Genomic DNA, 27,634 nt, shown 5'->3' on the forward strand with positions numbered 1-27,634 from the left:
AAAGTTACCTAATAGCTGAGATTATTTTCTAAGTAATCATTACTGTACTGCAGGTACATGCTTCTGTCACATGTATCTCAATTTCCATGCATTCTTAAAAAAGCTAAACATCCAAGTTCTGAAAGAAAAAGAGAATTTAAATGTTTCTAGAAGCTTAATATAGTATCATTGTACCAGAGAAAACAGAATGGTTCTAACAAGGTTTTACCTAGCAGATCTGCTCCTTCATCAACATCTCCAATGACCTCAGACCCTGCTGTGGAAAGTTCATGGTACAGGGAATCAGTGTTGATGCCAAATGCTTTGTTCACAATCCCCTGTGTTGGGCTGTTGTTGGAAGCAAAAAAAACAGAAGGAATCTTGTTACTTAACAACATTTAAGATCAAACATTTACCTTTGAAATACTGAGCATCCCAGACTGTTGCAATCAAAAGCCTGAGAGCACATTCCATCTGTTCACCATTGGCTGAATGAGGGAACACACCGAGTAAAGAAAATAGCATGTGTTATTCCCCATATCATAGAATCATGGAATGGTTTGGGTTGGAAGGGACCTTAAAGACCATCTTGTTTCAACCCCCTGCCATGGGCAGGGACACCTTCCACTATCCCAGGTTGCTCCAAGCCCCATCCAACCTGGCCTTCGACACTTCCAGAGATGGGGCAGCCACAGCTTCTCTGGGTAACCTGTGCCAGGGCTCCAAATATGACCTAGAGAGAACTCTTTCAGCTTGTGGATCTTGTTTCTTACATCATGTTCATGAAGTACCCTTTCCTCATAGTGAAGAATTTTTTCCCAATATCCCATCTATCCCTGCCCTGTGGCAATGGTAAGCCATTCCCCCTTGTCCTGTCCCTGCAGGCCCTTGTCTCACTCAAGTCCCTCTCCAGCTCTCCTGGAGCCCCTTTAGGCCCTGGAAGGGGCTCTGAGCTCTCCCTGGAGCCTTCTCTTCTCCAGGTGAACACCCCCAGCTCTCCCAGCCTGGCTCCAGAGCAGAGGGCCTCCAGCCCTTGGAGCACCTCCGTGGCCTCCTCTGGACTTGCTCCAACAGCTTCATGTCCTTGGGCTGAGGACACGTCTACCATGCACAACCTCAAAGCTCATCCAGAGCTTGCCCAGAGATTTACTCTGAAGTCCTATAAATTAAGGACTATTGAATATTTCACAGAAAAATTTCAACTCGCAGAAGCGCTCAGCTTTGACCTGTCAGATTCTGCAAGGATTCCCATGCTCCTATCAATCTAGATAGAAACCCCAGACAGCAGTAATACCAGGTAAGAAATTCAATGCTGAAAACAGCAATGGCCATTTTACTTGGCCAACCACTAAGTGTAATCAGCCTGAAGGGTCCGTTTTCCCTTTGGGTAAGCCTATGTATTAAAATGCTTCTTCTCATGTCCCCAGATGTATTTAAATGAAGGTAAATCAAAGTTAATAGTTTTTAGTCTTATCAGATAAGGGCACATTTCCATCTCTCAGTGTCTTTGATACCATCAAGAATCTTCTCGCATTTCTTGACAGCCTCATGGCTCAAGCAGCAAACAGCTGTTACAGGATGTACAGGCGAGGCAACCTCTGGGATTGTAGCTGTCTACTCTAAAAAATTGTCTTAATGTGGGTTATAAACATTTTGCAGTTCCCTGCCTTGTATGAGTGACATCAACCAGCATGAAAAGCAGCTGCACAATTTCTCCAGCAATCTATCAGAAAGGTCAACACCAGTGGAGATGATCTCAAGTTGTATGGCTTCATTATAACTTAAATAATCTCAGTGATTACAAATGGAGTGTAGTAGCTGCCTCTGATATTGCAGTTACAGTGCACTGCAAAGAAGAGGAAAAAAAGAGTGGATTTTTCAATTACAAAAAAATTCCAGCTACCAAGACTTCTGAGAGCAATGAGGAAGTACAAATGGTGCCGCGATGGCACCGCAATTAGTCAGTTCACGCAGTCTGATGGTCAGCACAAATGGCAAGAGAAACCAGCACTCTGTCTGACCTGGAGACCTAATTCAGACTGAACTTTCCTCCAGCATCCAGCTTTCAGAGCCGTATGCATCATGAAAGCACTCTGCTTTCAGAGCAGCATACACACTGTCAGCAGTCCAAGTCAGGCTGTGTCTCCGTAGCTCTCAGTCTCACCACTTGGAGCAGATTCCTGCCTGAAGAGCTCCGGTGCATCAATCCTCTCTGTTTCCTTCCTATGCTTGGATTTGACCAATTTTTAATCTGATCTCATCAGTCACTTTTGTCTTCCCCACACAGGGCAGTTTCAACTCCCTAGATTCCTCCTGACCCTAAAAATAGTCCAGGCATCCTACATGTCCCAAGGGGAGCTTAACTGTGTGTGCCTTCCCAGCTGAGAAATGCAGATGTTATTGCTGCTCGTACCCTTCTCAGTGGGGGTGCTCAACAGGGTGGGCAAATGTAGTCCAGACTGGGACCATGAGATAATCTTGCCTTCACTCTGCCAGGGTACTGTATCTTCTGCATACCTGTAAGATTTTGGGGTTATTTTCTGGTATAGTGCCAAATTACCCACTGGACAAGGGTAAAAAGTAAACTTTAGTAAAAACAAGTCAAGGTACCTAAGCTACTAAGTCTAGACTAACACATGCCTCACAGAAATGTGGTGCCAAAATTAATACCCTTTAGGAAGCCTCCTATTTAGCATAAAATGGGGGATGGGTAGGGACTAGAGCAGCAGAGTAGTTTAGTAGAAGTCTGATGATTCTTCTGAAAACTCTGTTGAGGCTTTGTAGCCACTCTTCAGTGCACTCATGGTTCACAATTACTTTGATCAGCCTCACCTGGGAACCACACCTACCCACTGGTCCCAGGGCTCCCTTTGACCTCAGGCCTATGCCTTCAGTCCTTTGCTAAGCTGCACCTGTCTTCAGTCCTGTCTCCTGCTGCTCATGGGTAGCACTGGGACTGAATTCACACTCTTGCCTTGTCTGGAGCTGCTGACAGGGATAACTACCAGTGATCTGAGCCTCCCTGCTCAGAGCCTGTGGGACTGGGATTGCTGAGGTTACCTCTGCTTGTCCTCCCTTGGGAGGCAGCCCTGCCTCTACTCCTCAAACACTTGAAAAAAATAGAACTGAAAAAATCTTGAAGTTTTAAAATGGAGGTCAGAACTGAGCTCTTATTAGACAAATGCACCTTTTCCCACTTCCTGACAGCTTAAGCCCATGTCCTCTTTGCTTGTCTTAAACCTTCTGCTGCTCCATCATTTCTCCAAACTCCCTGACCAGCAAGGCAAACGAGCCTAGTCCTGGGTCAGCTGTACATATCCTCCTGCAGATCACCAGCAGGCATCTGCCCTTTTGGAGAACCCAAAGCAGGTCAGGACCTCTGATACTAGGCAGAATATATGGACTGTCTCAAACAGCTGCATTGTGAGCTCGCTGTGAGCCAGAGCATCCATTCCTCACTCCTTGTGAAGCCAAGTGACAGAACACAAAGGGAAAAGTCACAATCAGTACCTGCTACCCGTGCGTTCCAGGCGGGGGTCCTGACACATGTCCAGCTCTGGGGTAGAATCAATGATGTCCTGGACATCGGACCACTCATCACTGCTGCCCATCCCTAGGTAAGACAGTTTATATCACATACAGGATCAGGACTTTCAGAGAATGGCATTTCTTAAAGGTACTTTCATAGCTTTGAATATCGAGGTTTGAAAATGTCATGGTGCCATGTTCAAAATCTTAAAATCGGAACAGAAAGTGGCTGAAAGTGGCCTCTCAATTCCAGAGCAGGAACACCATAAGCATCCCCCCTCCCACCCCCATTCCAGAGCATCACCAAAGTCACTGCCCTGAATACTCACTAAAATGGGATAAGCAGAAATATTTTATCCATTTAAATAAATTCCAAAACCCCCTTTTTATCTGTCAATAAAAAACTCTTCCATCCCCATATAGCATTAGCTGAGATTGAAGGCAACACAGCGATTTTCTGTACAGCTTCACAGAAATTACTACTGTTAGGAACTGGCACTATTTAGTTTTAATAGAAACATGTTTTCAATACAAATTCTCAAGTCTACACTGGTGTAGATACCCGTTACAGTGACACTTGACTTCATAACTGATAAATGAAATTCGGTTTCTGTGTAATCTACAGCCTGAAGCCAGTATTTAAAGAATAAGGAATTTCTTCATCTTGTCAAGTCCCATTTATTGGGTACCAAACTCTTCAAAAGCTCAGACTTGCACCTATTCGGAACAAGCAACATGAACAGTGTCTGTTCACACTAGGAAATTCCTGAAGGATTAACAACCTCATTTCTGAATTACATTAATCCCTCAATGACATTAGATGTGACATTTTTGACCTTTCCAACCTATCTCAGTAGCCAAATATACAAAGTCCATGACAACTGGTGTGTTGCTTTCTTTCACTCTTGCATTGTGTACCCACTGGCAGCAAACCCAGGCTGGAAGACAAAGTGTGATGTGGATCTGTTGCCAAAGCAGGCATCCATGTCCAGCGGGTCTAACACAAACACAGCCTTCCCCAGCTTTATTTTACCAAGCTGGGAAGCTTTTCTGCAAATACCTCTAAGTACCATTTTTGGTAGCTTAGGTCTAAGGTACATGCATCACTGACAGACATTTTAATTACAGATGCATAAAATACATGATTAAAATTCAAGTATGTGCATTTCTTCTGAGCATGGAGAATCGATTTTGCATTAGGGGTGAGAAACAGTAGAAAGGTTGAATATGCAAAGCACATAAGGAAGACACAACTATCTGCTTTGAGCAAATTCCACTATATCACATTTCTACCAAGAAAGTGCAAAAAAAAAGCTTCCACCTCACAATTGCACACATATAGGATGTATGACTTTGACCCAAGAAATCTGTTGATAGTAAATGAGCTTGTAAAGCAGCAACTGTAAAATCAGGGTATTTATAGGGGATTCAAACTACTGACATCCACGCTTATTTTTCCTGATAAAGCGTTACATGGTCTTGCCTTGGCCAGGATCACAGCCAGACCACAATCTAACCGCAGGCTGTGCAGAACCCATATGCTTCCACAGACAACTACCCTAGTCTCTGACAGATGGACATCTGTGACCCTGAGGACCCCCTCAGGAAAATACAGACTGGGACTCTGTCATGGCAGTTCTCATTCAGTGCTACAGCAAAAGATGTTACATGTTGGTTTATAGTCTTACTTTGTTAGGAACCAGCCTGTGCATGTTAGGAGAGGAATTTCTGCTTTAGTAGTAACTTCTGCTTCCCATGTAATAACTTGGGTAAAAAGATGATCGGCTGGTTCAGATGCCAACCTCAGAGACTTATGTTTACCCCTAAGCTCCTGCAGATTATCCTAATGACCTTTAATAAGTCTTACAGTCCTTTTGTATTTTAAGCTCATGACCCGTAAAACAGATCACTTCTCGTTTCTGATGGCCACTGCAAGTCTCACAATCCAGGGTGAGATCTGCTCAGACACTACATGGGCACAGCTAAAGGGCCTTTTATCATGTTATTACACCATTTAATTATTAAACAGCCTGGTGCTAAAGCTTAGATGATGGCTTTCCTGACAAGAAATCATGAATTCAAATTACTGAAGGACTCTGGAAAACAGAGAGAAAACAACTGTAACTTCCAAAGATTTGGGAGTGTTCTTATGTGAGAAAAAGGCTAAAAGAAATTAGCTAATTTAGCTGAGAAAAACAGCTGGATACAATTGGTTTTTTTAAGCATATCACAGTGTGGGATAAGTGCACAGAGGGAAAATAATTATTTCATCTCACTCACGAATTTGCCATTTTAACAACTGGATATAAAACACTTACAAATAAATCTAGAGAGAAAATGAAATATAAGCTTTTAACTGTCATATTGATGAGGTCCAGACACAGCTTCCCAAAAGCTCAGCCTAACATGGGACTTGAGTGCTCGTGAAAGAGGTTCCATGACATGAATGCATGCTACTGCAGGACACTGAACTCAGTAACCTGTTCTCATCCTGTGAATTTGTGAAATTACTCATATAACTGATGTTCTCAAAAATTTGCTACCCAAAAAACTGCTAGCATCCAATTAACCCTGTCTCATTCATGTACCTTTCCAAGTCAGGCTTCCTCAGATTCCATACTTACAGTGCAGGCTCCCAGCCTCTCCCTGTAACACAGAGACACCAGCACTGGGAAGTTGACTATGTTAGTGACCAAGTACCTGAGCTCCAGTTGCCATACCTATACTGACATTCCTCATCTCCTGTGTGACCTGGACTTCCATGTTCCGGCTGTTCCTCTTTTCTCGTGCCCTCTTATTACTCTTGGTGGTGCCATTGGTGTACTCGCTGATGGGCTGGATGCTCTCGTTTAGAGGGGTGACAGCGGCAGAGGGCACGGATGATGTGGGAGTATTGGACTTGGTTCCTGTGGTGCTCGGTGTGGCAGCTGCTGAGGACTGCCCAGATTCAGACATTTCGTCTTGGGGGCACTGTGGCAATTCCAGGGTGACAGAACAGAAAGGGAAAAGCACAATTATACATTTCAGTTAATGTCCCATTTGCTGGTGTATGGATGCCTTAAAGCATTATGAGTATGGTTCTTGCTCACTGTACCAGTTACATGTCCCAGCGTTTGCTGTGACACGGGGCATTACCACCACAGCGAAGCAGCGAGTTCTCGTGCTGAACTCAGCAAGCAAATCCCACCTGTGAAAGGGCTGATAACCTTCCTCCTTCACTACTGAATACTGGTCTTCACAAATCACACTGGTATGTGATCTCAAGAAAGGTGGCCTTATCACAGGTGAAAAGCACCTGTAGCTCACATTGACTACAGTGAAAGCTGAAGGGCTTTGGCACTTGTGGCAAGCCAGGCCAGTGTTTCCCAAGGCTGGAAGGCAACATGGATATCGCTTGGGAAGGATCTGAAGTGGCCTCTTAGAAGTCTTGGCTGATGTCATTACTGTAAGCCACCAACACACCTGCATGAGAAAACAGCAAACTGGTTTTGCCACTAAACTGCAGAAGCTAAGTAGACACTTGTCTGGGATGGTCTGGCTTGTCTGGCACAGGAGACCTGTGTCCCCAAACCACCTTATGCAGAGCTAGGCAGGTATGGGTCCAGCTTGAGAACACAGCAGATGTGGTCTCCCACTTCCAAATGGCAGGATGACAATACTCAAGAATTCAGAAAGGTGAGAAATGAACACAGGATATGGATTCCCAGTGTGGAATGTGCAAAATGGCTCTTGGTTTTAACAGACATTACAGCCCCACTTCTTGTACCATCACCTCTTGAGGAGCAGGGAGTCCTCAAGGCTTTGCAGGGTTTTACACTGTGACCTGTGTTTGTCAATTAAAGCAGCACTGCTTCAGTCAGACAAGGAATGCCCTGACCAGCACTGCGACCTCTCCCAGACGCAAATGAGATTTCCCCAGTCTTAAGGGCAGCCCACTCTAATAACCGCCTGCAGGGAGGTGACATAATTAATGCTGAGAGTTATATGTGACAGTGAGTTGCAATTGGGTGCAGTGGCATTCAGCATCTGCACATCCAGACCCAGCTTTCATCTTCACCACTGGCCTCTCACCTCCTGTGGAAGTACTAGAGAGATCCTGGTTCTGCTCAGAGGCTGCCCTGAGCTCCCCAACCTTGGAGCTGTGACGCTGTTTCACTTCGCTCATCTGGAAGTCTCATTCTAATAACAGCTTCACAACATGACAGAAAAATCCAATATGGGATGAATGAGAAGACTGAAAAAAATGGTGACTTAACCCTTTGCAGCCATATTTTTGTTAAATCTGGAATCTTCCTTTAATTAGACTGGCCTCTGTATGCTTATTTAGAATGCCCTGCTGCACATTGCACCGTAGAAATCAAAGGGTTTACACTGCATCTGCGCATTCATATTGGAAACTCAGGGTTTTTTAAATGGCATTACCATTAAATGCAATCCATGTTTTGTTTATTTTCTGCATTGTCAGTCTAAACAGTATCCACATTCCCACAAGAATATCCAAACCATCTCCCTGCGCATATGCTGGTTTTAGCATCAAGACCGAGTTGAGAACTTTGCTCTTAGGCTGCTACATGTGAAAACCACACTTCCCACCTCTAGTTCATATTCCTGGTTTAGGAGCTACTTTCCTAATATGTAAAGAAAAAAAAAGAATTGAATTGGATTTTTGATAATAAATAGGATCCAGTAAGCCTTGGACTACCTCAACTGCAGTTTGTCTTCTGTGCTTTCTGATGTACAAAGGGACAAGAGTATCAAGTGTGAAATGCAACCATAAAACCTCTTTCCCCAAACAAAACTGCTGTTGGATGAAAGAATTCAGGGATGTTCTTGGACCCACCGTAAGTCTATGAGAATAACCAAAGTTCAGGAGCATCTTAGCTGTGTAAGAGACATCCAGGTGGGTCCACTCCACTTGTCATTCCTTGTTCTTATGAACCAGATGTCATTCAAAAGCCCTGGACCATCAGTATCTAAAGGTGATATTTGTATCAGAGATATCCTGTAACCTCTTGTTTATAGACATAACCTGCCCCTTACACAGAACACATGAATAAGTAACTATCCCGGTCTTTCACTGCTCTTTGGTTATAGATTTGAGTTCTGTATTTACCTAGAAACCTACTTTATCAACCTTCCAGCCTGCATTGGAGAAATTTCTCCCAAATGTAAATACTACAAGCGTGCTCTTCACAGCCCAGAAGCTGGTATCTTCCTTCTATTGTCTGAGTGCTCTGTAAATGCTAAATATTGCACTAAGAGTACAGCTCTCCTCTCCAGCACAGGAGGCTTTCTCCAAAACCCATAGCTCACCCAAAGAATACTCTCCACAGCCACCACTTACCTACAGCCATACCTGTCAACCTCCTAAACATCAACTGTGTAGTAGTGACCTCCAAAATGCATTGTAAAGGCCCAACATTCATAGCAGTCACATGTCACCATGAGAAGCCACAATTGTATGGTTATAACACTGAAAGCATAGTACATAAAAACAAAAATGTTAAGGACTTTCATCTCCAAAACACTGTATAAAATAAATGTACAACTGAATGCAAAAATAAAATAATGACAGCAACTAAAACAGAAAATAGTAATAAAAAGTAAACAAGGACACTTAAAATGTAAGTACAGTACGGCCCCATGAAGAAGGAAAACTAGTGAGAATAGTCAGGTACGTACTGGGAAGGTGAGTTGTGTGAGTGATGTCAGCAAAGTATCAGAGCTCTGAAGAAGAGGCAAGGGGAGCATGAGCCACGCCACTGAGAAGCCAGTCACACAGAGGATTTAAGAGATAGCATTTCAGTCACAAGAGTGTGCAAGAAGCTTGTGGGAGGAAAATCTGCATTCCAAACTAGCAAATCAGTCAATCCCAACTAAAGGTAACTATTCATTGATTTGCTCCATACTCATATAAGAGAAGTCTTCCACAGCACAAGCTACTTAGCTCCACTGTACCATCTAGCCTTTATCCAAGCATTCTACTCCGAGTCTGTCTAACAAGCACCAACACGAATCCCAGCACGATACATTTGGAGCAGCACACTGCTACTTCTGCACAAAGCTTTCTTGGAACCAGATTTTTTTGGCCTGATACCACCACCACCAAATAACTGAGATCCAGTCAATGCTCACAGAATGGTTTGGGTTGGAAAGGACCTTAAGCATCACCTAGTTCCAACCCCCGTGCAGGGCGTCTTCCCTGCCCAAAGCAGAACAACCTCTATGACCTGAACTTGGACACCAAAGCTTCCCATTTATCTGGGTTGCTGCTGCATTCCCCTGCAATGCAGATGCTGGGTTACTTCTTTTGCAAGTTGTCAATGGGACCACTTAAGGAATTAGACCTTAGCAAGGCTGTGGAAGATGGATCTAACCACAGTGCCCACTCAGCTCTTCTCTAAAAACGAATGCCCACTGCCCAGCCTGATCACTGCAAGGTCTATTCACAGTAAGGTGTGCAGCACTGCTTGCACAGCCTGAGGAATAACTGATTCCGAAGGTGGGCTGGGCTCTGCACATTTTGGTTGTGCTGGCACAGAACTAGTATGAAGAAACACATTCCTGCTCTGTCCTCATTTCCACCATCCATTATGTTATTGTACTGTGGCACTGCTATTCCCTAATTCCAGGCAGAGCTTTCCAGAAATGACTGTAGGACCTGAATGGCATTCTGCAAGTTGCTGTATTTCCCAAACTCTAACACTACAGTAAGGACTGGATTCCAACCCTCCATCCTAGGCAAAGATATTTTGGATTTCCAAATTCCACAGTGGCAGAGAGCTGACAAAGTGCTGATGTTTGTGCTGTGCTAGGTCTGGCTGCTTTACAGAGGTAATGTTAAAAAAATTAACTTGCTGCTTTGTTTTCTGAGTAAACTGTGAATTTATCTGTGCATCAAGAAGGCCACTGCTGTAGAGTCCTGCAGGTGAAAGCCCATTCATGGAATCTGGAGATAGGTAGAATGAGTACAACAAGCTGGGAATTTCTTTATCTCCTCTTTGACTTTACTGCCTCAGTGTATTTTACAAGGATCAGTGATTCACAACTTTTCAAAGTGACTCACAACTTTTCAAATGGAGACTAGTCCTTGTATGTGACACATAAAACAGCCGATGTTCTACAAATTCCAAGCAGAGGGAAGGTAAATTTAATCAGACACTTTTGAGTAGAGCAGAAGCTCTGTGAGATACCAGTGGACACGCTGAGCTGTGCTCAGCAGAGAAACCAGTGGCTCTCCGACCTGTCACCAGGCATTTGTGGAAAATCATTTGAAGAGAAGAATTTGGTGGGATCCTGAGCACAAAGACTTTGCAAAGTCTACACGTACAGCTCATGGGAAATGTGGGTCACCATGCATAGCCTAATCTGTAAACAGCTGCACTGAGCTGTCAGCTCAGAGCACACCACTTGGGCCTTGGGGCTCAGACCAGTCTCCGAATAGCAGAGTGGAGACCCCCGAATGGCAGAGCAGAGCACAAGACATGTCAGGCAGCACCAGGAGCTGCTCCAGTGCAGCTGCAATGCTGTGAGGATTTTGGAAGACCTGGTGCAGAATGTACTGAAGGTAGACAGTGCAAGTCTAGAGCAGTGATTAGGCATAGGAGGAACGTAATACCTTTAAGTGCAGTGCAAGACTTGGGCATCCAGACAGGATAAGAAGGAGCTCTTATTAGTGAAGATAGGAAGGCCAGGAGATCAATCAAAAATGACAAACATTTAAGGGCAAGTGCAACCCAATGCCCGGCCCCACTTGAGTTGCAGAACCATTGCTCTTACCAAAGTGGAGAGAAGGGACAGGTTCCACCATGTCCTCTCCCAAAAAAGCTACTAAGAAGTGAAGGATTTCTCTTCCCTCAATCCCTAACTGCCTCCACGAACATCCCTCTCAACTTGGGGCCAGCCAAGTAAAGGAGATTATCCCTGAGACAAGCAGCATGAGGAGCTGTGTCAAATCCTTCCTGCACCATATGCCAGGTCTGCAGAAGAATATCCTCCCACCTCCAGCACAGCTACTATGGGAGCAAACACATAGAGAGAGGCTGCAAAGGGTTACGGACACAGATTGTCTCCAGCTTAATGAAAATGTGAGATGTTATCAACAGCGAGAGAGTGGGAAACCCTTGCTCTGTGATGGTCTAGAAAACCTTGTAGCTGGAGTTGGACTGCAGCTGGCCGAGGTCACTCAGGTGCCAGTGGTCCAGTGTTGGGACGATCTTGGCCCCTATCTGCCCACGTACCATGCCATCAGCGAGGGGGAAGACATTCAGGGAGTTGGGACGTTCCTTCCTGCTAAAGAGACAAACAGGGAGAGAGAGGAAAGCTGTGTTAGCCATGTACAAGGTTCTGATAGAAAACAAACAGCAAACCTAGTGTATGTGAAATATGAGACACTAGAAACTGGACTGCAACCGTTACCCCCACATGGCAGCTGTCTGAACTCCCAATTTCCACACTTCCTTGGTGTTGGCTGCTCAGTCCCACAGTGTTACTGCTAGAGTAATACCTCCTCCTGGGGAGACTCTAAAAGGGAGGGAGTCAGTGGCCATAACAGGTACAACTGACTGCTCCGTCAGCATGAGAAATTTGGGGGAACACAAAAGTGCAGGCAAACACCAGCCAACTTAAGTCAGTGCTTCTTCTGAGAAACAAAGGTTCTGGGGGCAAATAAGCCACAGCAAACAACTCTCACAGCAAAAAAATAAAAGCTCCCATAGCTTCTAGAGATGTCATAACAGGGTGAGGAATAAGGCTTTTAAGTGTCATCTACATGAAACTTATGACATTCCACCCCAAATCTGGCAAGCTTCAACCAAAGGAACCAGATGGATTGGATCACTTCCAATTTTAAGCACGGGAGTATTTGTACTCTTTGATCCTCCCTCCATACCCATATTACAATGCACTCGCAATTCAGAAACTAAACAAAGATATAAATGAATGCATCATGCATATTGCAATGTGTCTCTAAGTGTGTTCTATTCATCTTCTCCTTTCTGGCAACTGTAGGTGACTCACTAGCTGCAGGTTTGATTCTGAACATAAAAGCTGGCACACATTTTGAGACCAAGCTTCCGTGGGAGAAAATCTAGAGCAAGCAGTGGAGGTGGAAAGGCTGTGGCAGCAGCTTGCCGAACCCAGCAATTGGTTTGGGATATCTCTAACTGACTCCATTCCCTGCAGAGCTGAACTAAATTGATTCTCTGTGTGATGTGCACCCACACTCCGACTCACTCATATTTCACCTACTCCTGCACAGGGTTTCTGCTTAATTGTGGGGGTGTGATGAAACCTGCCCTTCTGTAGCACACTGTTAGTAACAGCAGACCTCCATGTGCCTTTCTGTAATGATCATCAGCATTGGGTGTCATGCCAAGGCTGGGAAACAAGCGCAGCCACCTCACCTGTGACCATGGCAAACAACTGCACAGGGTCCCTGGGACAGAGCAAACACACTAACACAGGGGATGGTACACCAGCCAGCTCTTTTAGGAAGGACAGAGGTGGAGTGCCCAGCAGAGGAGGCAATGTTTGCTGAGAAAAAACAGTGCCTAACCTTCTCAGTCCCAGCATTGCCCAGCCACCACAGCATGCTGCATTGATGCATTAGTGCCTATCTTCAGTAGGCAAAAAGGCCTCCTGTGGCCTGTCTTGGATAGGCAAAATGCGGCAGAAAGGTGTTTACAGTGTGGCCTGCTTGGGATGCACTTTTCCTAGGAATCTGCTTTAAAATCCTCTCCTGAAGATACTAGACTCGTACATGGAAGTTTCATACACAAACCCTCTTAGAAAGGAAGCATGTAACTGGATTTTGGAAGAACACAGATCACTGACACAACATCATTAACCTTCTCACAGGTAACAAGCAATAGGACAAGAGGAAATGTCCTCAAGTTGCACCATGGTAGGTTTAGGTTGGATATTGCAGAAAATTTCTTCACTGAAAAAGTGGTTAAACATGGAAACATGTTGCCCAGGGCAGTGGTGGAGTCACAATCCTTGGAAGCATTCAAAAGGTGTGTGGATGTGGCACTTTGTGATGTGATTTAGTGGGCATGAGGGTATTCAGTTGAACGTTGGACTTGATGATCTTGGAGGTCTTCTCCAACCTTAATGATTCTATTATTCCTCCCCAGATTCAAACCCAGACTCCTATGTGATAGGAATTGTCAGTTTCCTTGCAGCTTTTCCTTTCCACTACCAAAGGCATCTTGCTGCTTGTGGCTTAAATAATCGCTGATGGTTCAGAGAAAACATTCCACTGCTGTTTGTCTAAATCTCAATTTATGACTGTAACCTGCCACTTACTCCTGCTCCTACTAGGTCATGATGCCAAAGGACAACTACCTCTGCCTGTCTGCTGGTAGGTACCTCTCTTTATCCCACTGCTATCATTCTAAGACCCTGGAAGTTTCTAACAGCTGGGTTTCAAGTTTCTAAATAACATACTAGGCAAATGTTTTCCTCCCAGGAAATCTTCACCCTGGCACTGATCCAAGCACCACAGAAAGTAGAGTCAGTTATGTGTAAGAGATTATGAAGGGATTCAAAACTAGAAATCAGAGCCACTTTATGCCACAAAATCAGAAAATTCCTAATTTTACAGTTAAAGAAATAACCCAAGGGTCCCTAAGAGTCTACTTCAAAAAAATCTCTCTTTTTAGGGAGAAAACAAAATTAGAGCATTTTTTGAGATGCTTTAACCATTAGTTTTGTATCTTTCCTTTTCTCCAGGACAGAATGGTAGTTTGAAGAGAGTCTTGCCTTCACAGGTGTTTGGAGCAGGACAAAGTTTCTTGTAACTGCAGAACAGTCCATGTCAAACCAGTGGTGCAGTGAAAGTATCTTAGTGACTATGCTGGGATGCCCTGACGTAACTCACTGACAACACTGAGACATAAAAGCTGCCCCAAACGTATGCTGAGGCATTAAATTATACTTTCTCTTTTTCTTCTTTGTTCATATGCAAACACATACACACTTAACACACAAGAAAATACAGGAGACACCAAATGGAGAGGAAATGTGTGAATTTCACAGTCTCCGTTAAAGAGACAGAGATACAGGGCCTCTGTACCATCAGAAGCTGTAGAATCTTCAGGAAAGAATTTTAGCACAGACTGTCAGGAAATTTCCTTGCTGAGTTTCTTTGGAAACACCTTCAAGCCTCTCCTAAACCTCCCAGGAACGGGGAAAGAGCAAACACCCCAGCAGAGCTAACTCCAGTTTTGCAGTCCAGGAGTTGGCTACCAAATTTTAATTCAAAGAAATTTAAAGTATCCTCAGGACTGGTCTAAATTTTGAGTGCTGTAGTTGCCCTCATATACCCAAATCTTTCCATGGCTCAGCCAGGGTGAGTTTTAAAGCTTGTTAGTTCCACCTTGAGTTACAAGGTGAACAGCACACTCCCCAATAAAGGTTTGCAGTAGCCAAAACCTGGGATCAGGATGTTTTACAAGCAACATCCTGAAGTTTACAAAACACAACAAAACTACAGTTTGTTTGCCAGCATTTAAAGAGGAGATCTAGTCTCTTTGAAGACTCTGGGCACAGTACTTCCTGCCCAACCATCAGCCAGAAGTGCCTTTTGAAAGCTGACACTGACACACTTGTTCTGCTGCACTCAGAAATCAGGCACAGCTTGTTCTCTAGAGTAAAATAAGAGAGAAGAAATTTCTTGGAACCTGAGGGAATTGCATGAACTGTGTCAGGGGAGGCTTGGGCTGGATTTCAGGAAAAGGTTCTACCCCCAGAGGGTGGTAGGACACTGGACAGGCTCCCCAGGGAATGCGCATGGCCCCGAGGCTGCCAGAGCTCCAGGAGCACTTGGACAACACTCTCAGGCACAGGATGGGACTTTGGGGTGTCTGTGCAGGGCCAGGAGTTGGATCTGATAATCCTTCAGGGTCCTTTCCAACTCAGGATATTCTATGATTCTACAGGTCTATGATTCTATGACTTTTTAAAACATTAGTGGATGTGAAGTGTAAACATCCCATTCCAGACATCCGATCCTGTTTTGGGACCAAACTTGTGTCTTCTGCATTTGCATACACAACCTTCACCCTGCTGTGTTATCCCAGCTCCACGGCTCCCTCTTCGCCCCTGAACCAGCAAGTCCAGCACAGGTGCCAGTAGACACAAAGAGCAAATATGCCAGTACAATACATTCCCAGCATCACATTGTCACCACTCCACAGCAACCTCTGACACTTGGATTAATGAAGTTAAGATGCAGCAATAGGATTTACCTTTTTCTCCAGGACTGGCGATGACTGCAGTGACAAACATAACAGCCAAACAGCAGCAATCCCACAAAAAGCGAGACAAAAAGAACAACCATTAGAGAGCAAATGTCATGCAAACATGCAACCTACCACAGACACAAGGTACACATGCACTGCAACCCACACCATGTGGAAGAGGGTACAAACTCATTACACCTCTTGGCCATTGATACACACCACTCCCACAAAAGCTGCTGCACAAACTTCTCCCTAGTCCCATTTATTTTAAATAAATGCACCCAAATTCATGTCACAGGTCATGAGAAATTATGCCTGTCCCCCCACCCAGTGCACTAAGATCCACAAACACTGGTGTTCCCTCCCCCCTCCAGCTGTGCAATGACATCAAAACACACCTGTCCCAGGTGCTTGTGCACAAGCACAACAAACAGACAGCTACACACGCATATAACGCAAACAGTGCAAAGCCGGAAATTAAGAAAAAAATTCCCATTTCCTACTGGTAGCTCCTACACACTTGGATCACAGTCTCATCACAGGCTTTTCACAGACATACAGTCCTCTCCAAGGACACTAGCAATATGCCACACTTAAAGGGTAAAAGACCAACTTCTCTGATATGAAGAGGCAGTTCTTGATGAAAATTTTGCCCTTCACCACAAAGACTGGCAGTCTTATAACCAGCAACATTTTTCACTAGGCCGCTCTTTCATGGAATGTTAACATAAAGCCACAATTAGCATCAGCTTATTTGAAAGTCAGAGAAGGAAAAGCTCATTAAAAACCACTTCTACTATGCAGTCCAGCCCGAGAGTTGGACTTTGATGACACTTGTGGCTCCCTTCCAACTCAGGATATTCTATGATTCTATGACTCAAAGTTGGCAGGTGCATACAGGACTGACCCTTTAAAAGAGAGATGTCCTAAGTTTGCTTTTGCCTACAGTACTTTTAGATTTTACTGTGTAAGCATTTCCACAGATATATTCTTACTTCCAGAAGTATAAGTGGGGAGAGAAACAAGCCTAACACACTTATCCCATTCGATCTCTAAAACCAGGATCAGATCATGTTCTGGGAGCTCACTCTGGATTTCCAGACTGTGAGGGATAGAAGAGAAGGAAGAAAAATAATCTGATAAGGGAGATTTTATGAACAGATGAGCACCTACAAACTACTGGTTCTTTTTATACCACGTCATCTCTAGTTTTCTATACCCCTCATGCCTGTCTCTTCTGCCTAGGAAAGCTGACATCTAGCTTTTTTTTTGTTTTTCTCAATTGATTCCTATATTTTAGACGATCTAATTCTAGTCAGAACCCAAACAATGCAGGAAGGGAGAAAAATCCATTTCTTGGAAATAAGTAGGATTTTTGGTGACTGACAGACAGAAAGCTTCCTCCGAAAGAACAATGGGGGAAAAAGTCCTGTAATGGCTAATGCATTTAATTGCTACGGTTTTGCTGCCTATCCCACATACAAAGACACGCACACTCATAAACACTTTATTTTGACACTTCCATCCATTCTATAGATAAACCTCTACACACTACCTAAGAATATAAACATGTTTTCCACAGGCCCCATCAACAGCAGCATGATAAAGCCTCACCTTTGTAAAACAACATACAAAGCTTCTCACCATCAAGTACCCACAACTCACCCAGAACCTATTTAAAAAGAGTTTCAGCTACAATCCATGTCCCCAGGGAAAGGTCCTGCTCTGTTTTCTCTCTCAAACACACACACTCAGTGTGTAAGTTCCCAGGTGACACATGTTACATGGAGAGGTCATGGCCCTACCTTCTCCCAGGTACACTGCCCTCAGTTTGGTTATTTCCCCCAACTTGCTGCATCTTAGATCGCTCAATGTGTTCCACGTAGGTCTGGATCATCTGTGAGGAGAGAAAAATCCATGAGGTAAATAGATGAGAAGGAAAGGTTCATTTTCTGCCTTTGTTTAATTTTCTACAGCATCCATTTCCAGTTCCCGGGGCTTTTTCTGCACATTTCCTTGTCTTTACTGTTGCCTCCTAAGCTGATGATATAAGTGAATGTATTTTCTGTCTAATCCAACAGAAAATTTGTCAGCAAATAGTGTCAGAAATTAATTCAGCTGAATCCCATAACCTAAGAGCCTTGAAAGAGGATATCCCAAAACAACATAAACATCTCCTGGAGGGTCGTTGGCAATGGGAGATGACGCAGCGGGGGATGTGCACAGCATCACAGAACAGATGAGATTGGAAGGAACGTCCTAAAGTCCATCAGTCCACTCCCTGCTGAAACAGGGCCACCCAGAGCAGGCTGCCAGGACCACATCCAGGTGGCTTATGAGTATCTCCAAGGAAGGAGACTCCAACACGCCTCTGAACAACCTGTGCCAGGGCTCATTGTCCTCGCAGTAGTTTTTACTATGTTTTTCGGAGTGAGCCTTCTGTGTCCTAGTTTGTGCCAGCTGTCTCCACTGGGCACCAGTGAATATAGCCTGGCTCCATCCTCTTTATACCCTCCAGTCAGGTATTTCTAATGTTCCCAAAGTTCAGAAGCTCTAGTCATCACCAGGATTGTAAAGTCGAATTCTTTTACGTAATGTAGTCATGTAGATATCGACAAAGTTTATTTATTTAGAAAGATGGTATCCCACCTCTGTGTGACGCTGATGCAGAGCATTATACTCCTTCTTCATTTCTGATTCACGTTCTTCCAGTCGAGAAACTGCCAAGAGAAGATCCCAACTATCAGCTAACACACACCTGACTCTCAAAATAAACTGTTTGAGCAACAAAGCCTATTTTGTTAGAAATTAATTTACACTTACTGAATAAAACAAACAGAAACAGAATTGTGGGATTTGGTCTTTGTTAGAAACTTAGTTCATGGGTACCTGCATGTTCCCAATACCAGCAATTCTGCACCACAAATGCAATAAAACCACAGAAGTTTTTCAGCAGTAACCTGGTGCCCTGTAAGCATCTTAGCTTGGCAACAATTTAAATTATCCTCTGGGACTGGCTCTTCTGGCTACTAGAGGAGAAGGAGTACTGGACAAAACACCAACAAATTCTGAGGGGAACTTCAATGGCTGCACGTATTATGGAAGTATTTGTAAAAACAAATACACAAACTAAGTGAGTAACTAACTAATTAATGTGATGATTTTTATAAGAGGAAAAAATGGAAAATTCTACAAGGAGAAATTGGAAGCCAGGTTCCAAAGGCCCAAATCTTGCACCTTGCATCTGGAGAGACTGACCACAGAAGAGAAGAAATGTAGCCTCTACTGAATTAGTGCAGGTATATCCCACCCTTTGGAAGGCTCAGAATTTTACATCAAAGTAAGGGACAACCAGGTATTTTGGGCTTTGCGCAAATTACAGTGAAACAAAAAAAGTATTAAAATTATTTTTAAAGTAGCACTGTATATCTGTGGAAGGCAATGTGTATAATGATGTCTGGTGCACAGCCTTGCTTACTCTGGTCTGCATAGTTTTTGGTCTTCAGCTCCAGCTGTCGAGTCTGAAATTCAAGGTGTTCCACTTGGATTTGTAGTTCTTTTTTCTCCTGTTCCAGTGCATCTTCAAACTCTATGAACTTCTGCATAGGGAAGAAGTAGAGAAGAAGGCACAGATGAGGATTACATGTAAAGTGGGTTTCCCCTACCATGACCCTTCCTCTCTTCACAAAAATAGAAATTTGAGAGAATATAAAATGAGGGAATATAAATTACAAAATCAGAAATAAAAATTTTTAAGTACTGTAACTAGCACAACAGCATTTAATCAAGATGAAGAGTGTATTTTATATGAGAAAAGTATTGTTATCTTTAATGCATAATAAATATATAAACCATCATCCAATATGAGTTCTGTAAACCAGCACAACTCTATCATCTTCAGCAATGCTGGTCTTCTTTGTGCCAGGCTGCATTTTGATTCCTGTTAATTTGATGTCACAGAAGTCAAATTTTATTTCTACAATCATGTATTTATAAATACCTATGTCAGAAATCTTCAGACTAACTCTTCTAATGATGCAGATGTAGAGAGCGCCACCCAAAATTCCTGTGGGGGACAAGCCTTGCAGAAATGTGCAAGTCTTTTGGAAAACTAAGCCCCAGCTCTGGTGCTGCTCACTCCCATCATCACCAACACAGAGGCAGCTGCAGGCAGAGGTGTGACTCCTGCACAGGACACTGGACCAAAGGAAAGGTTTTACAGATACACTCATTTCATGATGAAAACACAACAGGAAAATACCTGATTTCAGCGTATTCTATCTGTAAACTCTCACTTCTCACCTGTGAGCTTTAGTCACTTCCTGCTGTGGACACCAGCGCTCAAGAGCAGAGTAAAACATTTGGAACATTCTGTTCAGCTCCACTGTATTACACAACTCTTGGTAGGAACTGGAGCCACAGGGGCTCCAGATAATGAAATATCATTGAAGTATCATGTAATATCATTCAATCATATCATATAATGAAGTATCATGAAATATTTAAACTAAGCAAGATGCCTGGAAAGTGAACACATCTCCACATCTCTGTATACAGCTGGATGAGCCTGGTTCTTGTGTGATACATGGTCATCAGAGGTTTTCTGCACAATACACTATGTGCAATAACGACCAATAACCCATATGTCTAGATTTAGAAACAGCTGCTTCTAGTACCATCCCTGACACAAACCAGTGGGAAAGTCCTTAAGGCTCAGAGAACATGTGCCTCTCCCCAGCAAACCAAGCCTGAACGTTACCACCAGGCTCACAAGGGCACAGTATAGCAAAGCTATCCCACTAGCTGCAGTACACATTCTGGCCTGGCTTACAAACCCAAAAATTCAAGTCTCGTTACATTACTCCTGAATAGTTCCATCCAAGGAAGCCGTAAGTACAGCATTATCTGCACCAACCAGTCCAGTAATTAGAACACCAACCCAACAGCTGAGCAGCATGAGCACAGCTGGGGTTGGGAGCAGCCCTGGACTTGGACCTACTGAGGACAAGAGCGAGAAGGGAATTAAGCCAAGCAGGCTTTAATCCACCCTTAAAAATGTTTACGGGCCAAGAGGAGCCCACAGGAAGTAACAGGGGTCTGTGAGGAGCTCACAAGGCTCTGCTCCTAACCCTGCCTCTCTCTCCGTCTGTTTGCCAAATCCTCCTTAGGTCCAGCCCCACCAAATTCACCAGCACATTCACGTTGGCTGGTGAAACCTCCTCTGTCTAAAAGCATGGATAATGGTGAGGAAAATCCCTTCTCTCCTCTGCCCTCTGCATGGGGGAAGTGCTGCCTCCAAAAAAAAACTGCTTGGAGGCACGAGAATTTCAATTTAACAAATTAAAGCTTTGCTTTACTCCAAAAGAGACGGACACTGGGGCGAATCTTTTTTGGCAAAGACTCCAAGGGAAATGAACACATTTAAATGCTCAGTAAGATTATTTTGCTAAATTCTGCACATGAACCAACTGGCACTGCTGCACTCTCAGGGTAAACCCCATGCATACTCCCTGTTGCTTTTACTGGAATTATTAGCAGGGACACTGCAGCCATCATTATGAATCGGATCCTCTCTGCAGATGACTGAAAGCCACATTATTTATGATTCTTGCAAACTTTTAAAACTGCTCAGTAAATTCCTGGGAGCAGTGACTCAGTTTGCATTCTTACATACCTGTATTTATAGAAACAATCAAACACACTTTAGCCATGTCTTGCTTCCCTGCACTCAGTGTTCTGCAATGCCTTTATTCTCTAACTAGGCTTTTAACTTTGTTCCTCTTCCTGCCCAAATTTACTGTAATAAGGGTTTGGGTTTTTTTTCACTTATGGCTGTTTTACACAGTATTTTCTAGAACTAGCAGCAACGCCGACATCTTTCTTTTGCTATAAAGAAGTCCTCTCAGAGGCTAAACATTTACTTTTAAATTAAATTTTAAGATTGTTCAAGGGTTTCGATTTATAACTGTTTCTTCCTGAGATGTCAATTAAACACTGAAATCCCCTAGTCACTCACCCAGCAGCCTGTTTTATGGATTCTGAGAAATTTATAAAACAACCTGCTTTGTAAATTTGTGGATTTATTTTTGAAACCTTTTTCAGAACAATAATATAATTTTGGAATGAGTAAAAAAGGAAAAGAAGTCCTAACAGACACAGTGACAATGAGCAACAGAGCTGAGAAGCAGCAGTTTCACTTGCTCCATCTGGAGGCTGATGGAAACTATTCCAACAGTTTTTTCCTGGTATAATCTCCATCTCCTCATAGGGGTTTGCTGGAAGCACTCTGTGCTAAAGCTTTACTGATGAACCCTTTTAATTACAGCCAAGGGCTAAATCCCTATCACATCACAGTGACTTAGCTTTCACCACTTTCCTGCTCCCATTTCTCCACCCAGGAGCATGTAAACCCCCCAGGCAGGAATGAGGGATTTAGAAGCAATAAAAATGAATGCACGTTAAGGAAATAATTCACAGCTTTCTCAACAATAAATTATAAAGGAAAAGAAGGTACAAGCCCAATTTTATTCCAATAATGTAGGTCACCTTTAAAAGGATTCCTAGATTTGCTACTGCTGTTTTGGTTTAATTCCGAGGAAACGGATTGAAAGATTAACTCTTCTACAAATATGGCTCAGTCTTTTTCCTCAGACCTGTCTACTTTGCAACCCAAAAGTAATCAAAGAAACATAAAACTAGAAATCAATTAAGTACCTAGAAAAGAAAGAGACATGGAGACAATGATATTAAAAATGAATATTGCCCTAAGTGTTTGTAGGGCAGAACAACAATTTGGATAAAAGCACTGCAGGATGGCTCATCCTGGTGCTGAGGAGGTCAAACAATGGCATTTGTGTGCAGGGGCCCAAGGGCTTGACCCAGTTCCTGGCTCTGCAGCACCTTGTACCTGCTCCGACATCAGAACTCATTTCACCTGAGCTTCCCCCTGCACATCACAAGCTCTGAGAGCAGGAAAATTCCTAAATCCAGAGTCAAGTGAGCAGTCAACACAGCAGAATAAGGAGAGGATTCCTGCCAGGGCTTTGCCCAAGGAAGATGTTCCTAATGTCCAGATGTTAGTGCTGCTCATCCTTTATGGTACCAGTGAGCTCTCACGAGGGTATCCAGGCAGGCTTTATTTTTTCCCAGTAAGCCCACAACAGACATTCCACACAGCATCCAGGGAAACGCCTCACTAGCCACTAGAAGCAGCAGAGATTTAACTAACTTTAGTCAGACATGTGAGCACACCCACAAGTACAACTAAGCTACACCACAAGTTTGGGGGGAAAAATGGGAATTTGATGTTTGTTTGTATGAGTTACTTTTGAGAATGAGAGCCTCCAGAGACAGCAGAGGCAGCGCTTCATCTCCAGCATGATGCTGGACCACAGGCCTCATGCTGTGGCTCAAGGCCCAAGGCATGTGGCTGCAGGTGGCCCAGACAAGCAGCCAGACTGGCTCCAGCATCTGTCCTGCCTAAACTCAATCTACCAAGTGTATCCCCAGCACACAGACTGGAAATCCCCAGTCACACAGTGCTCTCTGCACCAAACTCTGCCTTCCCATGGTGCTGGAAATTCACAACAGGGCAGGGGAAACAGAGAACACAAACTGCATAAAGTGTTTTAATTTTTTTTAAACTTTTTTTGATTAACCAGGCTTCCAGAGGGAGACATACAGCAAGTACATGTTATTGAGTGAATGCAACTCAGTAAATAAATATCCATTGGTATTTCACTTTTTTCATTTCTTTCAGAGCGACGATACAAACCTGGCCCTGCTGAAGCTGTGAAATTTCTCAGGAACTTGAAGAGGAACCAGTACATCACCCCAACCCTTTAAACCACCTAAAAATAACGAGGCAGAGGGAACACTAACTTGTAAGTCTCCTTCCCATCAGAACATTTTCTGTCTGTAATATTTACAAAAAGCACCAAACCCAATTATAACAGAAGAAGATTCCTTATGATTTATTCTTCTGCTTTTCATGTTTTTCATCTCAGTCTGTGCCCAGCCAATCCTCCCTTAAACGCTGCACAGATGTTTGATGCCCAAAGATGAAATTCCAAAGTTCTGTGGACGCTAACTCACACTTGGCTAACCAGCAAGCCTTCCCAAGGGCAGGGAATACTCACAGGAATCAAATCCAGAATTCTGGCCTCAATTTCAAGTACAATTTCAATGACTTCTGAAAGCAGACACCACAAATACTGCTCTTCCATTATAAACATAAACATTTAACAGGAGCATAGAATCTCACACAACTGGTTTGGATTGGAAGGCACCTTAAAGATCACCTTGTTTCAGCACCCCCTGCCATGGGCAGGGACATCTTCCACTATCCCAGGCTGCTCCAAGCCCCATCCAACTCGGCCTTGGACACTTCCAGGGATCCAGGGGCAGCCACAGCTGCTCTGGGCAACCTGTGCCAGGGCCTCCCCACCCTCACAGGGAACAATTTCTTCCCAATATTCAATCTAATCCTGCTCTGTCAGTTTGAAGCCAAGCAGGGGAGAAAAAAAACCCAAAGAAACAACCAAACAGCATAGCCTCACGGACTTTTAAAATACATCTTAAAATAACTAAATACACTCTTTACAAAGCACTGTGCTACAATCCCAAGGCCCAGGCTACTGACTTTTAACACTGCATTGCAAGTTTGTTGACTGCATTCTTTCACTTTAGTGCTGCCAAAAGACAAGAAAAAAATCTAGTGGCGGTGAATCACCCCAGGTTGAGCCTGCTACTGCAGCTGCCCTTGATTTCAGAGGTTTCTCATTCCCAGAGCCAGGTGCTGCCACTGGTTTTCCCTGAAGTTTTCACTGACAGAGCTCAGCTCACACCCTCACCTCAGGAACTCACAGCTTCCAACACCAGCTTTATGGAGATGCAATAAAGACATTAAGAAAAGAGAAACAAAAAGGACATGAGAATTCCACTGACGGTAAAGAAAAAGTACCTTTTGTTTGGTCTCCCACCATGACAAAGCAGTGGGTACACTGGAAGCAGAAACAGCCCCCAGTCCCAGGAGTTCTCAACAGCAAGGCTGACCACAGCATTAATATGTTTACTATTTTTTATCTTTTTTTTTTTCCAGAGCCTCTACAGTTAATTTCAAAGAATAATTTCTGAATACAAACAAACAGTTAATCACCTCAGTCATCTGAGAGAAATGGAGTATGAAACTGCTATATATATAAATGTCACATGGATTTTTTTTCTGCTAGACTCTATCCCCAGATTTCAAGTAGGATCACTGATCTGTAATAATCCAGGATTATAGCAAACAACAACGGCTCACACACTTCTCTTCAGAAGGAAAATAACTAACACAAAATCATCCCAAGGCCAAATAATGACTATTCCTCTGAAGAGCAGTGGTACAATGCATTGCTTGGCTTCCTGCTTTCCTGTCTCTTTCAAAGGAAGAAAATGACTAAAAATAGTAACAGATCATCAGAAATCATCACATCACATTAGTGATAAATCAAACAGAGCCAGAGACGCACAGAGATGCAGAAATCTCATTACGCAGCCTTAATCTGTGGTGGCTGGCAGTGTGTGCAGTGGGGGCCTAGAAAAGGTAGTGCTGGGGTTCAGTCCAGACCTGAGTGGAGGTGCAGGGCTGTGGGTGAAAGATGTGTTGGGGGAGGAAACCCCTCACTCAAGGCAGCTGTGGTTTCCTTTTAGCGCGGGAAGCAGGGCGAGGGAGGGGATTCTTCCCCCTACTTCGCTCAGGTGAGACCCTACCTGCAGTGCTGCCTCCAGTTCGGGGGTCCTTACCACAAGGATGCGGAGCTGCTGGAGCAAGTCCAGAGGATGCCACAGACATGCTCAGAGGGCTTCCCACTGCCAGAGGGCAGGGTTAGATGAGATACTAGGAAGAAATTGTTCCCTGTGAGAGTGGGGAGGCCCTGGCACAGGTTGCCCAGAGAAGCTGTGGCTGCCCCATCCCTGGAAGTGTCCAAGGCCAAGATGGACAGGGCTTGGAGCAACCTGGGATAGTGGAAGGTGTCCCTGCCCATGGCAGGGGGTGGGGCGAGATGGGCTTTAAGGCCTCCTCCAATCCAAACCATTCCATGATCCCTACAGGCATTTATATGAACTCATTTATTTAGCAAAGCTGAAGTAGAAGAAATTGAGTTGTATTCTTTACACCAAAGTTACCTTGACTTTATTGCATGAAAACATTCCCAGCAGAAAGGCAGTACAGACAGACTTAGTGTTTCCCTTGGGAAAACAAGGAGTTCAAAAATATTTAAAGCTGCTCTCCCTTGCTGGTCTCCAGAGCTGAAATGGACTCTCAGAAAATAGAAAAACATGGCCATTAGCCCCCGCCCCCAGTGATAAAAACATACCTGCATTTCCATCAAGTTGTACCTAACATAAATTTTAGAAACGTTTTGGTTCCTTGAGAGCAGTGTCACTTACAAGTAAAAAAGGGCTCCCTGCATTTCACCTGATCATCACTCATCTTGCTCCTCAGTGCCTTTAGGTGACAGACTCATGGGTCTTGGTGTGCCCCAAGCAATGCTACCCTTTCTCCTGGAAGGCACCTGCCTTCAGCAGACCCTGTTGCAAGTGATCACAGTCATGGTACCTGTAGAGTGAACCCCTGATCCTGGTGCCATGAGAAAACACACCTTCAGTAAGAGTAAATTCTGGTAACAGACTCTATCTTCTCCATCTCTGAAGGATCTCAGTTACAGCAAACAGAAGACACTGTCTCCACTGTAAGTGTTACAGGACAAGGCTCAAAAGGCCAGACTCTCATCCTCAACACTGCACTGGCAAAGAGGCCATAAGCTGAACAGAGCTGCAGTTCTGGCATGAAGAACCAGCCTGCAACTAGAGCACACTTGTTAAAACTCACAAGTAACTGATTTACCAACTCAAATGTCATATTTGTTCAAAATCTTACCCTGCACTTGTCACAAAACTCAGCAAATTCCAGCTGTGCCCTCTAATGTCCCCCGCTCTGCTCTGTGTGCTCTCCAGTGTCTCCTGTTCTGCTTACTGTGGTTTCCTCCTTTTGAGTGTATTTGTGCCATCACAGCTGTGGCAACCATGAAAACTCTTACGTTTTCATTGCAGAGGTTGGCCTAAAGTTCAAACCATATTCCCAGTATGGCACACATTACATATCAGCTCTGGAGGAATTTTGTATTAGAAATGCATGATTACAATAACCTTTTTATATTGAATACTTAAGATCTGTATAACCCTGAATCACATGAAAACATACATACAAGCATTTCATACAGAAAAATAACTACCGGCCTTCCTCAGGTGAGGTCTCTGCTCTCAAATAAAGCTGACAGTGAACGCAGCCAATTATTGGCAAAATGGCCAAAACATTATAAAAGAAAACAGAATATAATGTCATTTAAACTGTACTTTTAACCTAGTTTTTAGAATTTATTAGCCCAGAAGGACACACAGCACATAGCTTCAATAACAGGCTACAGAGCTACAAATATATGTGTAAAAAATGCAGAGAATACATAAAAGCAAAAATGGCAAAAATCAATTCGGCATCAATGGAAAGATGCTCTGAGCTATGCCCTGTGTTGGAATCTTTGCTATCCTCAAGACAAATGCACTCCTGAAAGAACATTCCAATCTCCATGGAAGCATACAACCTTCTAGTGAAATAACATTTCCTTTACATCTGCAAAGCTTGGAGATAAAAGATTTCTGTTCCTGCTGCTAACTTCAAGAAGTCAAAATGATGTCTTTTATCTGCTAGATATTCAGTAATCATAGATGGGACTTTGAGTGCCTTCTGTGAAATAAATTAAAGATTACCATCTCCTATATTCCCATTCCAAGAGACCTGAGCCTTCTTCCAAAGGAGAATTACTTTTCCCTTATGGTGC

General features: G+C 43.7%; 1 protein-coding gene across 13 annotated transcripts in view; it reads right to left on the minus strand.

Moving 5' to 3' along the window:
* The window catches only part of MAPK8IP3 (mitogen-activated protein kinase 8 interacting protein 3), a 73,314-nt gene that overhangs the window by 32,446 nt on the left and 13,234 nt on the right, over positions 1-27,634 (minus strand). For 11 of the 13 annotated variants that reach the window (XM_069030100.1, XM_069030094.1, XM_069030090.1 and 8 more), the window contains exons 2-9: positions 19,231-19,351; positions 18,402-18,472; positions 17,558-17,649; positions 15,759-15,782; positions 11,748-11,799; positions 6,228-6,477; positions 3,490-3,592; positions 209-327 (exon numbers count right to left, since the gene is read on the minus strand). In XM_069030100.1, coding sequence (XP_068886201.1) covers positions 209-327; positions 3,490-3,592; positions 6,228-6,477; positions 11,748-11,799; positions 15,759-15,782; positions 17,558-17,649; positions 18,402-18,472; positions 19,231-19,351 — 832 coding nt within the window. Of the gene's footprint in view, positions 1-208; positions 328-3,489; positions 3,593-6,227; positions 6,478-8,851; positions 8,926-11,747; positions 11,800-15,758; positions 15,783-17,557; positions 17,650-18,401; positions 18,473-19,230; positions 19,352-27,634 lie in introns of those variants that run through there. The other 2 variants (XM_069030091.1, XM_069030099.1) reach the window with 2 other exon arrangements.

The sequence above is a fragment of the Aphelocoma coerulescens genome, chromosome 14, assembly GCF_041296385.1.
Source record: "Aphelocoma coerulescens isolate FSJ_1873_10779 chromosome 14, UR_Acoe_1.0, whole genome shotgun sequence".
In the NCBI taxonomy this organism is placed as follows: Eukaryota; Metazoa; Chordata; class Aves; order Passeriformes; family Corvidae; genus Aphelocoma; species Aphelocoma coerulescens.